Raw genomic sequence first — 16,534 nt, 5'->3', positions numbered from 1 at the left:
CAGGAATGCAGATCAACTTTTTCCTGCTATTGTTTTATCAAACATATTTATAGCAGCCATTACAAGGAAAATGTTACTTTCTGCCATGTTTGTTTATGTTCCTGAATGTCCCTGTGACAGTATCTAAGATCCAAAAATACATAGTTCTCCTCCTTTTTTTTCTTCTTTTTTTTTCTCTAGAGTGTCTGCTCAATTAACTTGATAGTTCCGTGAATCCAAACAGTTGTGTATTCTGTACCCTGGTTTACCATTCCATAGATGTCTTATTTTAAAAATTTAAAAGAAGGGACTCCTAGAAGAAATGCCATGTGCACGCATTTCTTGTCCCTGCTCAGTTAGACTATGAGCTAAGCTGAGGAAAATGAGCACAAGAGGCCTCCTAGTAGTTAGCTGTGTGTCCATGGGTCTCCTGTACCATTCCCATGAGAAAATCAGCTGTTAATGCCTCACATGTAACATTTGCAAAAGAAGTTACATACCACATGCATCAAAATTAGGAAACTATGAGAGAAGCTACGCACAAGGCATCTCCTGCTTCCTCTCAGCAGCCCACAAAGAGTGTCCATGAAAAACTGTGTCCCCCCAGGCTCGTAAGGAAAAATCCCAGGGATCTTGATACAGAGCACAGGACCTTGTAAGCATCTGGTAAGGTTTTATGCAAATGATTCTGTGTGAGAACGGTATTGCCTGGAATATTTTTCTTAATAATCTGCATGGCAGAGATACATTAAATGCTGTACCACACTTAAATAGTAAAAGGTACTTATTCTTTCTATGGTAATGGTCAGTCATTTGCAAGACGTTCTTACATTAGCAAGATGTTAGTCCATTCCAGGTACAGGCTTTTTTATGTGAACTCCCTTCATTTTGCACCTGGGCTTGCCTGCAGCACTGTCATGCCACACAGCTGCTGGCTTCCAGCCAAGGGGCAGCAGCTGTTCCATAAGATGTAACTCAGATGCTGGGGTTAAACTGCCGTTAACCTTGATTTGGTTTGTTAAGGTGGCAGGTAACAGCATTAACAAATTTTTGTTTGGTTTTTAAAAGTGTTACCTAGATTAGCCTGAATGACTGTATTGTGTTCATGGCAAAGTCTGGAACCTTTTGTGTGATGTGTGCTGCGCACACCTATCTCCCACTCCATGTTCAACAGACCACTGGAGTTAAGAGGACTGGCAAAAAAGTCTGTATGTTTTCACTCATTTGTTATATTATTCTAGGACACATAGAGGCACTATGGGAAGCAGAGCTTTGTCCCATGATAGCATTTTCATCCCTGAGACTGGGCAAGAGCCTGGAAGGCCAGTAAGAGTGTTTTCTCAAGAAAACGTTTCTGATCGGATTAGAGCTTTACAGGTAATTTACACAACATCATTTTTTTTTCATATGCAAGAGGTGGAATGTCTTTCCAGGCTTGATTTTTTGGGATAATATTTGTGGTTGAACATTTGATCAGTACATAATGTCTGTCTGCAGCTTATGTTAAATGTTGCGTTTGTTAATTAGACAGCAGTATCATATCTTGGTTCTACTTAAATGATAACCGAAAAATGGGTAGGTGGTTTGGCTCTCTAAGAGGATGTCTGACGTGAGATGTTCCATGCTCTGGATCATTCAATTATGGGGTTAAAATAAAGGTAACTCATTGACCTGAGCTAAAAGATGTACTGGGGAAACCTCCGCCACTATCACATGCTAATGTATTTTATGCCACTCTGAAGATGAAACTCCAGCCTACCATGAAATTGGGACCTCCACCTCCATTTGGACTTCATGCAAAGCGAATGGAGGATGCTGGGACCAGTTCTGAAGATGATGGATTACCCAGGAGCCCTCCAGAAATGTCTTTGCTGCATGAAAACCTAAATTCAGGCAGAAAAACAAGAGTGAGTAGTTCTGGTGTTGACAAAAATCTGTGTTTAATGACTTGTTTTACCTATGTGTGGAAGGCAGAATAAATTATTTGTCTTGCTATATGTATCACTGCTTTATGTCTGAAATACCTTACTCAAAATGGGAGAATGCTATCTATCTGTGTAAACAGCTACTTAGAATCTCTGTTCCTGTTAAAATATAAATACCTCACCAGAAAATGCAGAACTAGGAAGGAAAGGATGTGTTTGTGTGCGTGTATGGAGATGCTGGGGTTTTTTAGGGACTACAGAGAGCTGCGAGGCATAAAAACAGAGGCTGAAAAATATGCATTCTCCCTTGAATGTGCTGATAAGAGAGCTGTCTTCTTTAATGTGTTTCTAGGCTGTCATCGGAAAAAGAAACATAAAAGAATTTGAAACTGTTTTTTCTTTTTTAAATGATAGTTTTGTTTTACATTATTTCATTCTTTATCTGCATGTCTTACACTTTATGTTTGCAGTGTCCTTGCTAATCCTTAAGACTATAGAGAAAAACAACTTACACTGTCAGTATCTGTGTGTACTTTGTGTAGATGGTTTCTGCAAGTATATCCACTTCGTTTGTCATCTTTTACTGAATCTCTTCCTCATTCCACCCCACAGTTCTCTGACTCTCACAAGCACCTTAGCTCTTTGACTTTAGCTGGAACAGGCAGTGAAGAAGAAGAACAGGTAACTTCTGCCAAATGTGTTAAGGGCCAAGCAATTATGCACAGTAATCTTTTAAAGAACTATAAGACATCAATATTATTTTGTTGACATATGTTGCAAAAACAACCTTGTACATATGTAATTGCATGCCTGTCTGTTTGCTGTGCTTTTTTAGTGCCTGTCTGTCTAACATAAAAGTAATGATTATTTATCAACATAATTCTGACGTCAAGTAATCTCCTGTTGATAGTAATTAAGCTCTTTAGAATAGCTCATATCCTTTAGCGAACTTTACAGACATCATTTAATCTCCAAACATGACCAACCAGATTTAGACACTAAAATAGTATCCCTTTTTTAAAGACAGAAAATTGCAGTAAGGGCTGCTTGGGTTACATGCACAGTATGAGGGAGGAAGCTTGTTGAGGAGCTGTGTATAAAATCTAGATCCTCTGAAATCTGCCCGTCCCCTTGCTTTAAGTTCAAGGTTACCTCACACTGATATAGAAAGTGTTTGCCTGATGATGCTGGCTGACATTGCTGCTTAGGAGTCTGAATTCAGCCTTCAGTCGGATTCTGGCCACATGAGCCAGCGTGAGCTGTGAATTTTGCTGAAGTGATGTTTTCAGGACTTGAGTACAGGCAAATAGGTGTCTTTCTTCAATCAGCAGTCAGCCGTTCTGGCTGATTACAGGGTGGTTTTGAAAGGCTCTGAAGAGTCCCTTTTAGTTGTCCGCAGCTGCAGTCATGGTGGAAACAACCCGGGGGGTAAAGGGGAAAGCATTTTCTGGAAATAGGAGGAGCGGTGGAGGGGAATTGCAGAAAGGAAATAGAGAAGCTAGTCCTGAGCTGACTATTCTTTGGTAATTATGCGAAATGTATTTCAAGGCCAGCTGCAGCAGGGCTCAGCAAAGTTTTCTGGCCGCACTTGTTAGATTCCACACAAAGCTGTTTAAATAACTGCTTATATGCAGTGAAATTTTAATATTTTTAAAGAAAAGCAACAAAACATATGAAGAAGGTATTTGTTGAAAACTCATCCAGGCTTGCTGTAAATTTGTCCAGTCCAGATGCATGTTTGCTAAAGGAAGATTTATGTCTCCCTGTTGTTCCATTAACATAACCCTCTGACTCACTCCCTGCCTCCTGAGACACGGTGGTGACTACGTGGTTGCTCAGCTTTTTCCACATGCCCCATCATTTAACTTGGAGCTCTCTTCTTTCCAGTCCAGTTTTAGAGTGCAGCCAGAAAGTGAGCCTCATCTGAAGGCTTTCCTCTCAAACCGCAGTCTTCCACCTGGCATTTCGGAGAGATTAGCCCTGCTTCTACAAGTCAGAAGAGACCAGCATGCAGGTCTGAGGAGTTTTGCACAACACAACCCTGAGATTTTGGGCAGCAGTGACACCTTGCTGTGTCTTGGAATCTTTCCTAGATCAAAGAAGGGAGAAGGGGATTGTGACTGTCTCACCCTGGCTTTGGGGATGGTGCTCTATCATGGCCCCCCACCTTGGGCCACCCAGCGCCACCAGCAGAAGGACAACTGAGCCAATATGCACATGAGATTTGGAGAAAGGGGTCTGCCAGCCATCCCCTCCTCCGGCAGGCTTCACCAGAAACAGACTTTGTGGGACAGGCAACTTCTGCAGCTGGCTCAGAGCTGGCATTCGCTCGGGCTGCTGAAATTTAAGTAACAAACCAGATTGTTGATTTTCCAGCATAATGGCCAACACTGAGCACTGCCAACAAGAAAACATGCAAAGTTCTCGAGGAAAAGCAGAAGCCGAAAGACGGCAGGCAAATAATGACATGCCTTGAAAGAGTACATGTGCTGCGTCTTTATCATGGAGCTGAAATGTCAATGTATTCACTGTTAGGTACTAATGTATAATGTATCATTTGTTGTACATTAGTCATGTTTGAGTACTAGACAGCAGATATCGTAGAGCGAAAATTAATGAGAGCATCCATTATTCAGCATGGCTGAGCTACTTTCTTTTTTTAAATGAAAGCATGATTGGAAGCTATGGATCTAGCCTCTGCTAAAATCAATGGGAGTTTTCCCCTGGCCATTGAGGAAGCTGTAGCAGGCCCTTGCTACCCTACAGAGTATCTTTTGGCTGCAGCGCATAATGCAAAACTCCGCTTGCAGAAAACACTGATGCTTTTTCCCTCCCTAAATAAAATGAACACTGTCCTGCTCTTCTGTTCTCCCATCCAACCCCCCTCAGTAAAATACCACTTCCAGAGAAAGAAGAAAGAAGGAGAAAAGAAAAAAGAAGAAGAAAGCCTGCAGAAGAAAGCATGGCAAAGGTGGAAAGCTCCTCTAATGAAATGAACTGAAATGTCAAGCCTATGAAGGGAGTGCTGTCATGGGGTCATGTTAATGTCATGACAGATAGTTTGAAAATATTGTTTTGCCTGTTTGCAAAGTCTGAATCCTAGAGAAAGGAAGAACCCTTCTTGGACTAATTTTTCATAAATTTTTCAGTCTCCTTTTTGCATCAGCTCTGGGTCTAGGGTAGTTTTTGGGGAAGCACACAGGCAAGCTGGATTCCAGCTTCATGAAAGCACTGCACCCCATGTAGCATTCAGGAGTTGTTTCTGTATTGGTTATTGGCCTCTAGTAGGAGCTGTCCATCATTTCCTTCTCCAGAATAGTCTACAAATGAAATTTTACATTTCAGGTAAACTCCCTAGTTATTTTGCAGCTATAAATACATGAGGAAAAAACACAAGCTGACTTAAATGTCAATGCCGTTGACGTTTGAGTCTTTTGTCTTTAGCAGGGTGTCTTGGTGTCAGGACCACCACCACCACGTGGTCGCAACACCGCCTCCCCCCCCCACTCCTCTCCCGGTAAGATGGGGGCAAATAAGAAAAAGTGGAACCTCCTGAGTTGAGATAACGACAGATTTTTAATAACACCACACGAGGAAAGCAAAAGAAAGAAGAATATAACAATAAGACAAGATATAGAGTACAATGGAAACACTGATACAATGAAAATCTCACCACCAGGAGCTTCACAAAAGAGACCCCTCTCCCGGCTAGCTTCCCCTTATATCCCGGGCATGACGTCAGCATGGTATCGAATATCCGGCTATGCCCAACTCCCAGCTTCTGCGAAGAATTAACCCTATCCCAGCTGGACCCAGGACACAGGGTGTTGTAGAGATGGAAGGGTCCTGATGAAGTATAGGAAGCTAGAGATGTTCCAGCCCAGAATAACTGTGGGTAGGAGCCTAGACACAGATGCTGGAGGACAGACCCAGAAAGGAAACTGTCATTTTAGGTTCTGTAACTGAGTAGTCTTCATAAATGTCTTCTAAAATATGCTGGCCATGTATTTGTGTGCTTTAGATCTTCTAGGTAATGTGCCCGGGTCCTTCCCTCTGGACAGTATACTGTGATATTCAAGCAGCTAAAAATGTACAATTTCTAACACCAGTACTCCACCTGCCATATTAGGAAATGCAGATGTCAAAAAGAAAGAGAGGCAGCTTTAAAATGCCAATAAGCATAGCCCCTTCTTTGTAGAATTGTTATTTTCACGTCTTTGTTCCTTTGTTTGATTCTCTATTTGGGCATGGGTTTTTTTCAGGTTGCATTGAGTCCTTCTTCTAGATCTCACTCTACAGACAGTCAGCTATTCCCTAGGCATGGAAGTGCTACAGTTGGAGCCTCCCAGATCCCTGACAGTACCATCTCACCCACAGCCAATTTTGACACTCCACCAGAGCTTTCCTCTTGCTTGGATAATTCTGCTGCTAAACACAAGCTTTTAATAAAGCCCCGGAACCAGAGATGCAGTAAAATGAGAAGATTTTCTCAGGTACCTGTGAAAATAGTGTCACCTTTGACACGGAACCAGGAAGTTCTTACTGCGCTTCGTATTTCAAACTTAGATATGATACGAAAAGACAGATTGCAGCATGAATATTTCATTGGGTTTTAATAGCTGTTATTTGATAACGCTATGTATCTGGAGTAGACACTAGGAACAGATTAAATATTATGAAATTACTTGTTAACTCCCTTGATGCAGCAGTTTATGTAACAATTTCTTCTTAAATTTACCGTGCAGTACGATTTAGTATCTTGTTTGTGATGCAGAAGTTTGGGCTGACTGCTTCATTTCTTACTTAAAAAAAACCTTTTTTTTAAGTCTTATGATCAACTTGTGTACTTTTCTTAGTCTGAAAGATCCTGTAAAATCTTGAGTCTTTGAGAGACTATTGATGGAGGAGCTGTTTTAACTTCCCAAATATAATTGGACTTATATTTTCAAAAAGTGCAGAAAGAATAAGTTGTGTGCCTTGCTTCTGGCTAACTGATGTCTTCTGCTTTTATGTTCCTGTGGATATGGTTTGTGAATGCAGGTGGCATTTCAGCTCTGTCTTTGCAATTTCGCTTGCAAAATGAGTTCCTCCAAAAATTGGAGGAACCCTGAAAGGATCTTCAGAGTGCAAATTCTGTGTTCTTAGAATTAGGGCCTACATCCAAAATATATATTTACACAACAAACTACAGTGAATCAGTGAGCTAATACAGGCACCATAAGAAAATGCATATTCAGCAGCTTTAAAAGAATCCTGTATATTTAGCCAGTTCTTACCTGAAGCTTAATCAGAAGACCTCACAGATAACTGCATATGCATTAATAAACTTTTATCAAATAGTCTAACTCTTGAAAGAAAAAGAAGACATACACAAAGGGGGCAAGCCTATAATACTGTATGGTAGTGGAATTAGACAGAAGACTGCCAGATGGGGCTAGATACTCAGCTGGCATAGAATGTCATAACCGATTGGACTTGTTAAGTTTCTGCTCTTCCTTCTATGTACCCTTCCCTCTTCAGAGTCATGCTTTAGGAAGAATGGGTTGTTTCATTTTTAATGCTAGTATGAAGTAGCAAAATACAAAGGAACGGATTTTTCTCTTTCAAGTGCAAAAGCATTTTTGCCCAAGAGCAATACAACATATCTAGTATGCTCTGGGGAATCAAGTGCCAAGGGCAGTCCAATGGCCATTGTTTCGATGAACTTCCCATCTACAGAGGCATGAAAGCACTCGCTGTACAGAAGGAAGTGCCACTGGTTGCTTTTATATTAGTTAAATACATTATTCCAGGATCTGTTTAGATAAAAAGAGCAACCAGTACGTAGGTTAAAAAAGCAGTGAGTTCAGCACTGGAGGCAAGTATGGCCTTGCTCTCTAAGATCTCGGTGGTAAATGTAATGATTAAGAGGAAAAGTGAATCTGTACATGGTGATGGGGCTTTCTGAATTTCTTTCTTGCAGAGGACCCAGTCTGAATCTCTGACTGACTTGAGCTGTACCCCAGAAGAAGAGGAGGATGATGAAAAGGAGATGCAGACCGACTTGACAGATGCTCTAGTTAAACCCAGCGATCAAGAACTGCCATGTGGCACGGCTGCAGCGCAGGATGTGGCTTCCTGGCCGAAGCACAGAATGCCTGAGGACCTTCCCCCTGCTTTGAGACCAGCGATGACTCAGCCTAATTCTGAGTCTGCTGTTGTACAGGAAGCCGTGCTACCAGAGAATAAATCAGAGGGCTGCCAACCAGGGCTGGAAACAACGTGTGTGAAGTCTGAGTTCTCACTGCTGTCAGAAGGCAAAGACTCCGCAACTTCTTCCTACTCTGGTCCAGACAGAGAAGTACAAAAGCAAGAAGATTCCTCAGAAACACCAGTTCTGTTATCTGGGGATATGAGCGATGTGTCAATTAATATTTTAAGTCAAGAAAATAAGGAGCTTCCTACTGTGTTTTCAGTAAATAAAATACCATCCGAAGAAGATATTTCAATTAGTAAGAATAGCATTGCTTGCTTGGAAAGGTTAGAAGAAAATATACAGAAGGATGATCAGATACCTGTGGAAATGCCCTGTAATAAAGAGGTAAAGAAAGAGGTTGCTCTGTTGTCAGAGTCTAGCAAGCAGTTTTCCATAGGTTCTTTCCAGCCCACGGACTCATTCCATTTTTCACATCCTGCTTCCTCAACACGGATGGCATCATCTGCTTCCTGCTTTCTAGAGGAAACAAAGACTGCACAAGAGGCAGCTGCTTCTGGTAAGGAGAACAGTCAGTCACTGGTCCACAAGGAAGATGTTTTGGCAAAGAAAGCTGAAAAAGCAGCCAATGAACTCAATGCCATGAGAAAGTTTTCTGTCTCTTCTGCACGGCAGAGACCAAGGACCAGAAGCCTGCACTTCCCAGAAAGATCAGAATTGGAAAGCTCATTAAATACTGGGTTCTTCCTGTCCAAAGAAAAGGTCTCCTCGAGAGATGAGAAGTGGAAAGAAGACTTTTGGAAGGGATCAGATCTAGAGAAAAAAAGTAGCCTCAAAAAGCAGACTTTGCTGCCAGAGTCCGACTCTGAAAACACAGGCCAACCTACAGAAATTTTGCCTGGCTGCATTTCTCCGGCTGTCGATGCGGTGTCAGTGCCAAGCGATTCTTCGGTGGTATCTCAGAATCAGCCAAGCTGTGAAGATAAAAGCCCTTTTCAAGTGAAACTTAGATCCACCTCACTGTCCTTGAAATATAGTGACAACTCGTCACCAGAATCAAAAGGGATTAAAAGATACAGTGCAGAGTGTAATTTAGAAAATGAGGGATTGACTTCCTTTCTAAAAGGTGATAAGGCACACATCAAAAAAACAGCCGATACAAATATTGGTGATTCTTTAAATGAAAAGATCAAACCCAAAGCAAAGTCCTCTGAACAGCTTAGTAGCAAACCTCCATTGCCTAAAAAGCCAGCCTTGCAAAACATAACTGTTTCCAATACTACTGCAAACAAGGAGAAGCAGGACAAAGCTATTCACTCTCCTGAATCCGGAAATGAAGGTAGAGACTTGGAGAAAAAGTCAAATCCTTGTAAATTGCCTGGTAAGACTCCTGCTATGTTATAATATTATCTTAACTCTTGAGGAATGACCTTACCTGTGAGAGAGCGCAAGGCAGCCCTGTCGTGTCCATCGCAACACTGGTGAGCATGAGCTGATGGCTCTGCCTTCAGTGATGTTACTCCCTGATTCTCCCTTGCTGAAAAGGTTATCAGAAGGACAGCAGGGAAGAAGCAGCAGACAGAATAAGATATTTTTGCCTGTGATTTTTGCATTTCAGGGCATTGTTTAAAGGATGTTCAAAGTGACACTCAAAAAATAAAGTGCAAGTATTGTGAAACAGAAATATCAAGCCACCAAGTGTCCCCATTTAGAGCTGCTGTATGGCAATTCAAAACCCAGGAGCACATATTAAGTGGAGTGCCCTGTGTGGGATAAGTGGCTCAGACCTCTAGACCTTCTTTTTCACCATAGCACTGAGGCAGAAATACTAGCAACTGCCTGGCATGCTCAACACGCCATTTATTTATTGTCTCCTGTAAGCTTTGCTTTTTCATTTTTCCGTCTTTATTATTACTCATTCCTTGTTTAAAAACAAAAATTGACTACCCTGCAGCTTCCTGGAGTTTAAAGCCAGGAGAGACCGTAAGATGTATCTACTGCAGATTGTTAAATTTCGCCCTGCTATCTGTATGATATAATTGGGTTAGACTTAAAAAAACCAAAACAACAGTCCTCTGGAGATTAATATAGTGTGTGCTACAGGCAGAGAACAGAAAAGACTAGAAGTGGCACCACTGTCTGAGGTCTTTGCAAAATGACAGTGAACAAGTTAGGTGAAGTACACTCAAGCAATTCTAGGAGGAGACCTCTGCTCTTCACTTCAGAGAATAGCCAAAAGCGGAAAAAAATCTTTAGGTATTTCCGATATGTGGGAGAAACTTCTTCCCTGCCCTGAATCTGTGTGGTCGTAAGTTCGATGTTAAGAATGTAATGAAGACACACTGGCCAAGCAAATTAAAAGGTTTCTTTGTGCCATTGCAGACGTCCCCTCCATGGTTGCTTCTCTGCATTTGGGGTCAGTCTCTGACCTTCAGAGGGGGGAACACTAAGCCGAAAGAAGACATCGGGACATGATGGGCCACTTGTCCTGTAGGGTGACAAAAGCGTCTTCTGGCCCTAGAGGCAACCTGCTGATGCCCTGAGTGACAGCAGATTCCAGTTGCCATCTGCTGCAGCATTGCATGTATTTTTGCAGGGCTATGGCCACCTTTACAGTTTTCTGCTCTCCTAGTGGCTGTAAAAGAGGGGATTCATTGACTCCACAGCCAGACAAGGCTCCCACAGCCATCCAGCCAGAGCCTCCCTGCACCCCGCAGGGAAGGTGTTCTCCCTTTGCATAATCCCAGCGCTCCTTCTAAAGGCATTTTCCCCTCTGCCCTGCCCTGAGGAGTTGATTATTTGTAGTGATGCCCAGATCTCTGATTGATTGAGATTTTGGGGAGGGTCATACCAGGAACAAGCAAGGGGGAGACCGAGCATGGTAGGGTTGGTCTGGCAGAGGACAGAGGAAAGCAGCAGGGGTACCAGCGCCCCTGCACACAGCCTTCTTTCACATCCCTCTTGCTGAGTCCCAGGATGGCCTTCTTTCACATCCCTCTTGCTGAGTCCCAGGATGCCTGCAACGGGAGCAGGGTGGGAGACAGTGAGTGCTAGATGACAGAGAAGGGGAAGAAATGGAGCAGGGGAGCATGTTTCTCCTCCACGCTTCTCTTCTGGTTCCTCAGCCCTGGGGTGAAGGAGACTGCTACGCCCAGGCTCAGGACTGTCCTCTGCAAAATAGGGTCTGCAGGTGAGAGCCATGCCCCGGCCTCCCTGGCAGGGATGCACACACCTGGGATTTGAACCTGGGGCTGCAGGTCGAGGAGCCTGCCCTGGTTTAGACGTGTTCCTCCCCACCTGACAGTGTTACACCAAAGCTGTATGGCCTCGGGTTGTTTAACACAGTGGTTCAGATTGGTCTGTGATGGTAATTAGTCTTCTTCCTTATCTACTGCCCCACTGATCTTATTGTATCACCTTAAGCAAAGCCGCTACGGTTTTCCACGTATTTCCAGCTTTGAGTCACTTGGTAATGGGTTCTGGTATGTGGGCACGCCAGGACTCAGAAAGAGTTTGATTCTAAATACAAAGCAGTCTGTTCCAAACTGACCTGAGGTCCTTCCTACCCCACTGCAGAGCTTTCTCTTTAGACATCTGACCAAGCATCTCCTTGGGCCAAGCTGCCACACCAGTGTGAGCTGGCCACATGAAGTCGCAGGTGAACGAGGTGTGCCCACCTCCTCTTGTTGCCCTGGCACCACACCAGCCTCGGCGGGGGGATTTGCACAGTGACCCCAGAAGCGATGCCCCTCTCCAAGATGTAGGAGATCCATGGGACACAATGAGGGCTTAGTGGGACAATAACCCTGCCCAAACATCATCTTAAGCTCTTTGAAATATTTGCCTCAGCCCAGTAAGTTGGGAGCATGTCTTTGCAACCACAAGAAGCAGAAATCTGACAAGCACGATCAGCATGGCCCTTTGGGCGTCATGTGGCTTGTCATCTCTGACCTCCTAATTTGCTGGGACACCCACTTCTTTTTTTTTTTTCTCCAGCTGCCCTTAATGGTGGCACCCAGTCCTCTCCTAGTCCTTGAGTTCATCAGCCCTTTCAAAGAGATGTGGTCACTTTCAGGATACCCTTTTATGCTGTCAGGGAGTTTCTTCCTGCTGCATGTTAGGAAATCCTTGTGCTGAACAAGGATAAAAGCTGTTAGTTTGTTGCGTCATGGGGTGAGCCGGAGCAATTTGGTTCACTGAGTTCAGTTTTCAGCTTTCCAGCACTCCTGGTACCAAAGGCAACAAGAGGGCTGGTGGGATGCTGGGTTACCACCCCAGGCAAAAGCAATGCTCCTGCTCTCCAGAGTTTTCTGGGGAACTAGTGGGGGACTGCTTGGCTTCTGTGGGGCTGCAAGGTGGCTCTTCCATGGCTGTGTGAAATTAGCCATTTATCTCATTTCTGGAGATAAAGGCACAAGTCTTTGCAAGAATTAAAAGGTTAAGCTATGTTGTTTAGGGCCGATACACTTTGCTATAAATCCCATAAAGGGCAGAAGCAAATAGCACATGCTAACAGGTTATTGCAGGAGCAAAACCATAAGCAATACCTGTATGAATGTGCATATTAGGATATATAAAAATCAGTAACTGAGGAGCTGTAGTGGGCAGACATGCTCTAACAGAGAAAAGGAACTCAGGGAAGGATGGTGAAGGTAACTGTGAATGAAATTGTTGTGTATTGTCTGGCAGATGCAGGTTCTGAAGTGACAAGAAAAATGTTTCTCTCTACATAAAGAAGACATTGGTTTAATGCTGTTCTGGCTATAGCTGAAAAGAAAACTGTCTTTTTTCTTTTTTTTTCCCAAAAGAAGTTGCTTTTTTTTTTGGTTATGTCAGGCCATTTTGCTATATGGCTATTTTCCAGCAGTGAAATAGACTTTGATGCAAACATAGCAGTTTCTTGTGTCAAAAACACTCTCCTGGCATCGATGCATCGGTGGTATAGATCCAACCAAAAGTCAAATCCGTCACAGGGCTGTTTAGAGAAGAAAGAAATGTCAAAAATGCTTAGCTGAATCTCTTAGAATAGCTTTGTGTGAAATTAAGGAATTGGGTGTGTACACGGACACAAATGCATGTAGTGCCTTAATAAAAAAAGGGAAATATATAGGTCAGGATATACAAAATGCCATACGCATTTGTAAAGCCCTTCTTAAAATAACTGGTGTTTTACAAATGAGCAAGGATACAACAGTGTGGAATTAAATATACATGCATAAGCAATGTTATAAAACAATAACACTGTTGTATACAGGGAGTGTTATCTCCTTGTGTAGGGTTGTTTGGATTAGTTTTGAGTATGTTTGCTTTTAAAATATGCAGGGAATCCACAAGTTAGCTTTGCTTGCTGCTAGAGGTATGACTTTCAAAAGGCTTTAATATTCTGCCTCTGACCTTTCGCGTGCACAGATGTATGGCCAGAGTAACCAGTCTTTGAAGTCCTTGCAGGCATAAGATGTTCATTTTCAGGTACGATATTTAACTGCTTTAAAGAGCCTCTGCTGTATTTTGCACACACAAAAGCTTTTAGATTTAAAGAAAATGGGTACAATATCTGAGGCCATCTCTAAAAAAAAAAAGATCCATAAATCTATAAATCTCAGGGTAATGTTTAAATATGTCTTTGCTGTGGTTATCCATATAAGCGGCACGTACACCCCCAGATACAGTTGAATACAGAGTATATCTGTCTGTCAATAGACAGAAATAGGTATGTGCTTCTCTTTCACTTTCTATGGGTGTGTATAAACCATTGCACCATAACAAGTCAATCATAAATCTCCATTTGTACATAAAAACTAATGTTTTATCCTCATCTTAGCATTCACACAACCAGTCTGACACACATTAAAGAATAATATTCATCAATAAATGAGAAGTGTACATGTTCATTTCCACAATATTTAGGCAAAGAAACTTTATCTATAAGATCAGAGCAGTCAGAGCATTAGTCTCTGAGAAAAAAAAAAAAAAAAAACCAAAAAACAAACCAACTGCTTTAGTAAGATACTGCAGGAAACAGATACCTGTATTTAATGGGGCCACAGGAGGGGAATTTCCCCCCTGAGAGACCACTGAGACAGCCAGCCCTGCTGCTGTCAGACCCAGCTGAGAAGAGCTCAGGTGATTCTTATCTGTGAGAAGGAATTGAGAAAGCATCTCTGGTTTGCTTGGCTTCCGGGCTTAACTTTGTTAGTCAGTCTAGAAGCAATGAAGAACACAGGCAGAGCAGCTGGGCTTGTGACTGTCCATGTGTGTTTGGTGGCAGTGGGAAAGGTGAAGGGAGGGCTTCAGCAGCCTCTGGGTGTGGTTTCAAGTGGCAGCAAAAGACCCCAGCAGCATACGTTAAATGCTAGTTTTAATACATGGTGACATCATGTACAGAGCGGCTTGACAAGTTCTGACCTGGTACCCTCTCATTGCTGGTGACTTATCCCAAGGGGAAGAAGGGGCTCGCTTGTCTTTCAGAAAGCCTGAGGCCAAGACAGCTCCAAGGAAACCAGGGAAAGATGCAATCGCGAGGTTAAAACTGTGAGTGAACGAGAGACAAATCGCTGCCAGCAATATAATTTATTAGCTTATGAAGTTATGAAGTTATGAGTTGAATAGCATATTGTTTAAAATAACATGTTGTAATAAGAACTAAAGAATATGATTCAGATTTGAATTTCATGCAGAAAATCTCCTGAATGTAACGTGGAAGCAAGAGGCTCAGCCCTGCTTCACCAGAGGAGAAGTGAAACACAGGGCGTTTGCGGTGGCTGAGGCCTGTTGAACTCATGCAGCTTCCTATGGAAGATGCTGCTGCTTGCATTTTGCACTACATTGTCTCCCCTAAAAGTGGCATTTACCAGCTGGGAACTGTTGTGCTGGCTGCTGTGTACGTGACGTGCAGCAGAAGCGGGAATTAGATTGTGCTTTTGAGTATTTTTGGTTCCACTCTGGCTATCCGGTTCCTTAAAAGTTGTGCTTTGCCACGTGGTGAACCGTAAAAGCACATGGAATGCCTCATGACTGAATGAGATAAGATAGGGAGGGCTTGTTCAAGGTGGTTTGGCAGTCATTGAACTGAGGAAGAAGAAGGGCAAGCAGCACTTCTCTTGTGAATAGTTGCTTCCTGAATAAGCTTTTGGCCTCTTGGTGCCCCTCAGGGTACCAAGAGCTTCATAGGAGAGTCTCAGATCACCTTAAACTGCCAATTTACTTCACCGTGCTACCTCCTGAATTACTTCACCACCTTTCATCCTTCTGTCTGGAACAACAGTGCACGTATACTGCCAAGAAACCTTCTGTAGTTGGAGGTGGGAGGATGTAAAGGACCTCTGGGCAATGGGAAAGATAATAAATAGTGAATACACCTCTTCTACCCCTTACAGTAATTCTGTCTGACAGATGAGGTAGCAACTCCTGCACAGGTTGCATCTGATGTTTTTTTGCTGAAGAGAAGGACTTTCCCCTGCCTGGCCTGCCTGCCTAGCTTTCTGCAGCAAAGACTCTCATGGGAATACGAGCAGAACGTAATTGCTTAAAGAAACAAGAAAGCCCCTCCCAGAAGCAGATCAGCTCTTGATCCTCTGTAGGTGATAGTACTCTGCTGTCCTAAGTCAGGCCTGTACAGATACATATAAAATGTTTGAAGATGATGATAAAGAGCTTTTGTTCCCTACTATCACAGGGGCATTCTGATACCATCTCTTATGAAATGATACTTGGCTCTAATTTGGCTGCCTTCTAATTGGCACGACTAGGATGTCTGGTGTCTCACCAGGGAGAATTGTCTGAAGAGCCAAAGTGCTTGATGCCTTTGTTAAGAGTATCTGCCTTATGAAAAACATTGTTATAGCGGCCTCCAGACATATCGCTGCAGGACTGGGAACCCTGTTGTGCTAGGCAATGCACATTGGAATAACAGAAAGATGAATCCTAAACCCATGAGGATGACAGAGAGACAGGAGCACAGGTAGCAATAAGACCATTACGTGTAGCGCAGTAAATAGACTCTGGGCACAGCAGTCATTTTGTCAGTATTGATTGTGTGGTGTGAGCAGAGGAAGAGCAATGGGCGGTTCAGTCGGTGTTTACAGAAAGCTCCTGCGGTGTGACAGGGAAAAATGGGACAAAACACAAAGGGGGATTTTGAATCACAGAGACTAAGAAGTACATCACTAGAAGCGTCAAGGCAGAAGCCAGGTTCCCAGTATCCCAGGGGAAAACTGGTGGGTGGATTGAAAAGGACCTTCAGGGTAAAGATGTTGGTGTTTGTGAGTGCCAAGACATTACAGACAGTGAAGGAAAGTAAAAAGTTGACGGAAAAGGATGTGTGTGGTGTTGTGTCTGCAGCTGTACAGTCAGAGAAGAAGCCCAGTCTTCTCTGGGCTGAGCAGAGGCCTGTACATGGCGGGAACTGGTATGTTTGATGGGATGGATTTACAGGATG

General features: G+C 43.0%; 1 protein-coding gene across 1 annotated transcript in view; it reads left to right on the top strand.

The window, feature by feature from the left end:
- Positions 1–16,534, top strand: part of KIAA1211L (KIAA1211-like ortholog) — a 26,247-nt gene that overhangs the window by 2,901 nt on the left and 6,812 nt on the right. The window contains exons 3-7 of the mRNA XM_010072634.1: positions 1,221–1,356; positions 1,722–1,886; positions 2,517–2,585; positions 6,167–6,397; positions 7,867–9,478. Of these exons, the coding sequence (XP_010070936.1) occupies positions 1,221–1,356; positions 1,722–1,886; positions 2,517–2,585; positions 6,167–6,397; positions 7,867–9,478 (2,213 nt within the window). The remainder of the gene's footprint in view (positions 1–1,220; positions 1,357–1,721; positions 1,887–2,516; positions 2,586–6,166; positions 6,398–7,866; positions 9,479–16,534) is intronic.

The sequence above is a fragment of the Pterocles gutturalis genome, unplaced genomic scaffold, assembly GCF_000699245.1.
Source record: "Pterocles gutturalis isolate BGI_N339 unplaced genomic scaffold, ASM69924v1 scaffold19282, whole genome shotgun sequence".
NCBI lineage: Eukaryota > Metazoa > Chordata > Aves > Pterocliformes > Pteroclidae > Pterocles > Pterocles gutturalis.
Note: the sequence above shows the minus strand (reverse complement) of the source record. Positions and strands in the feature narration are given on the sequence as shown.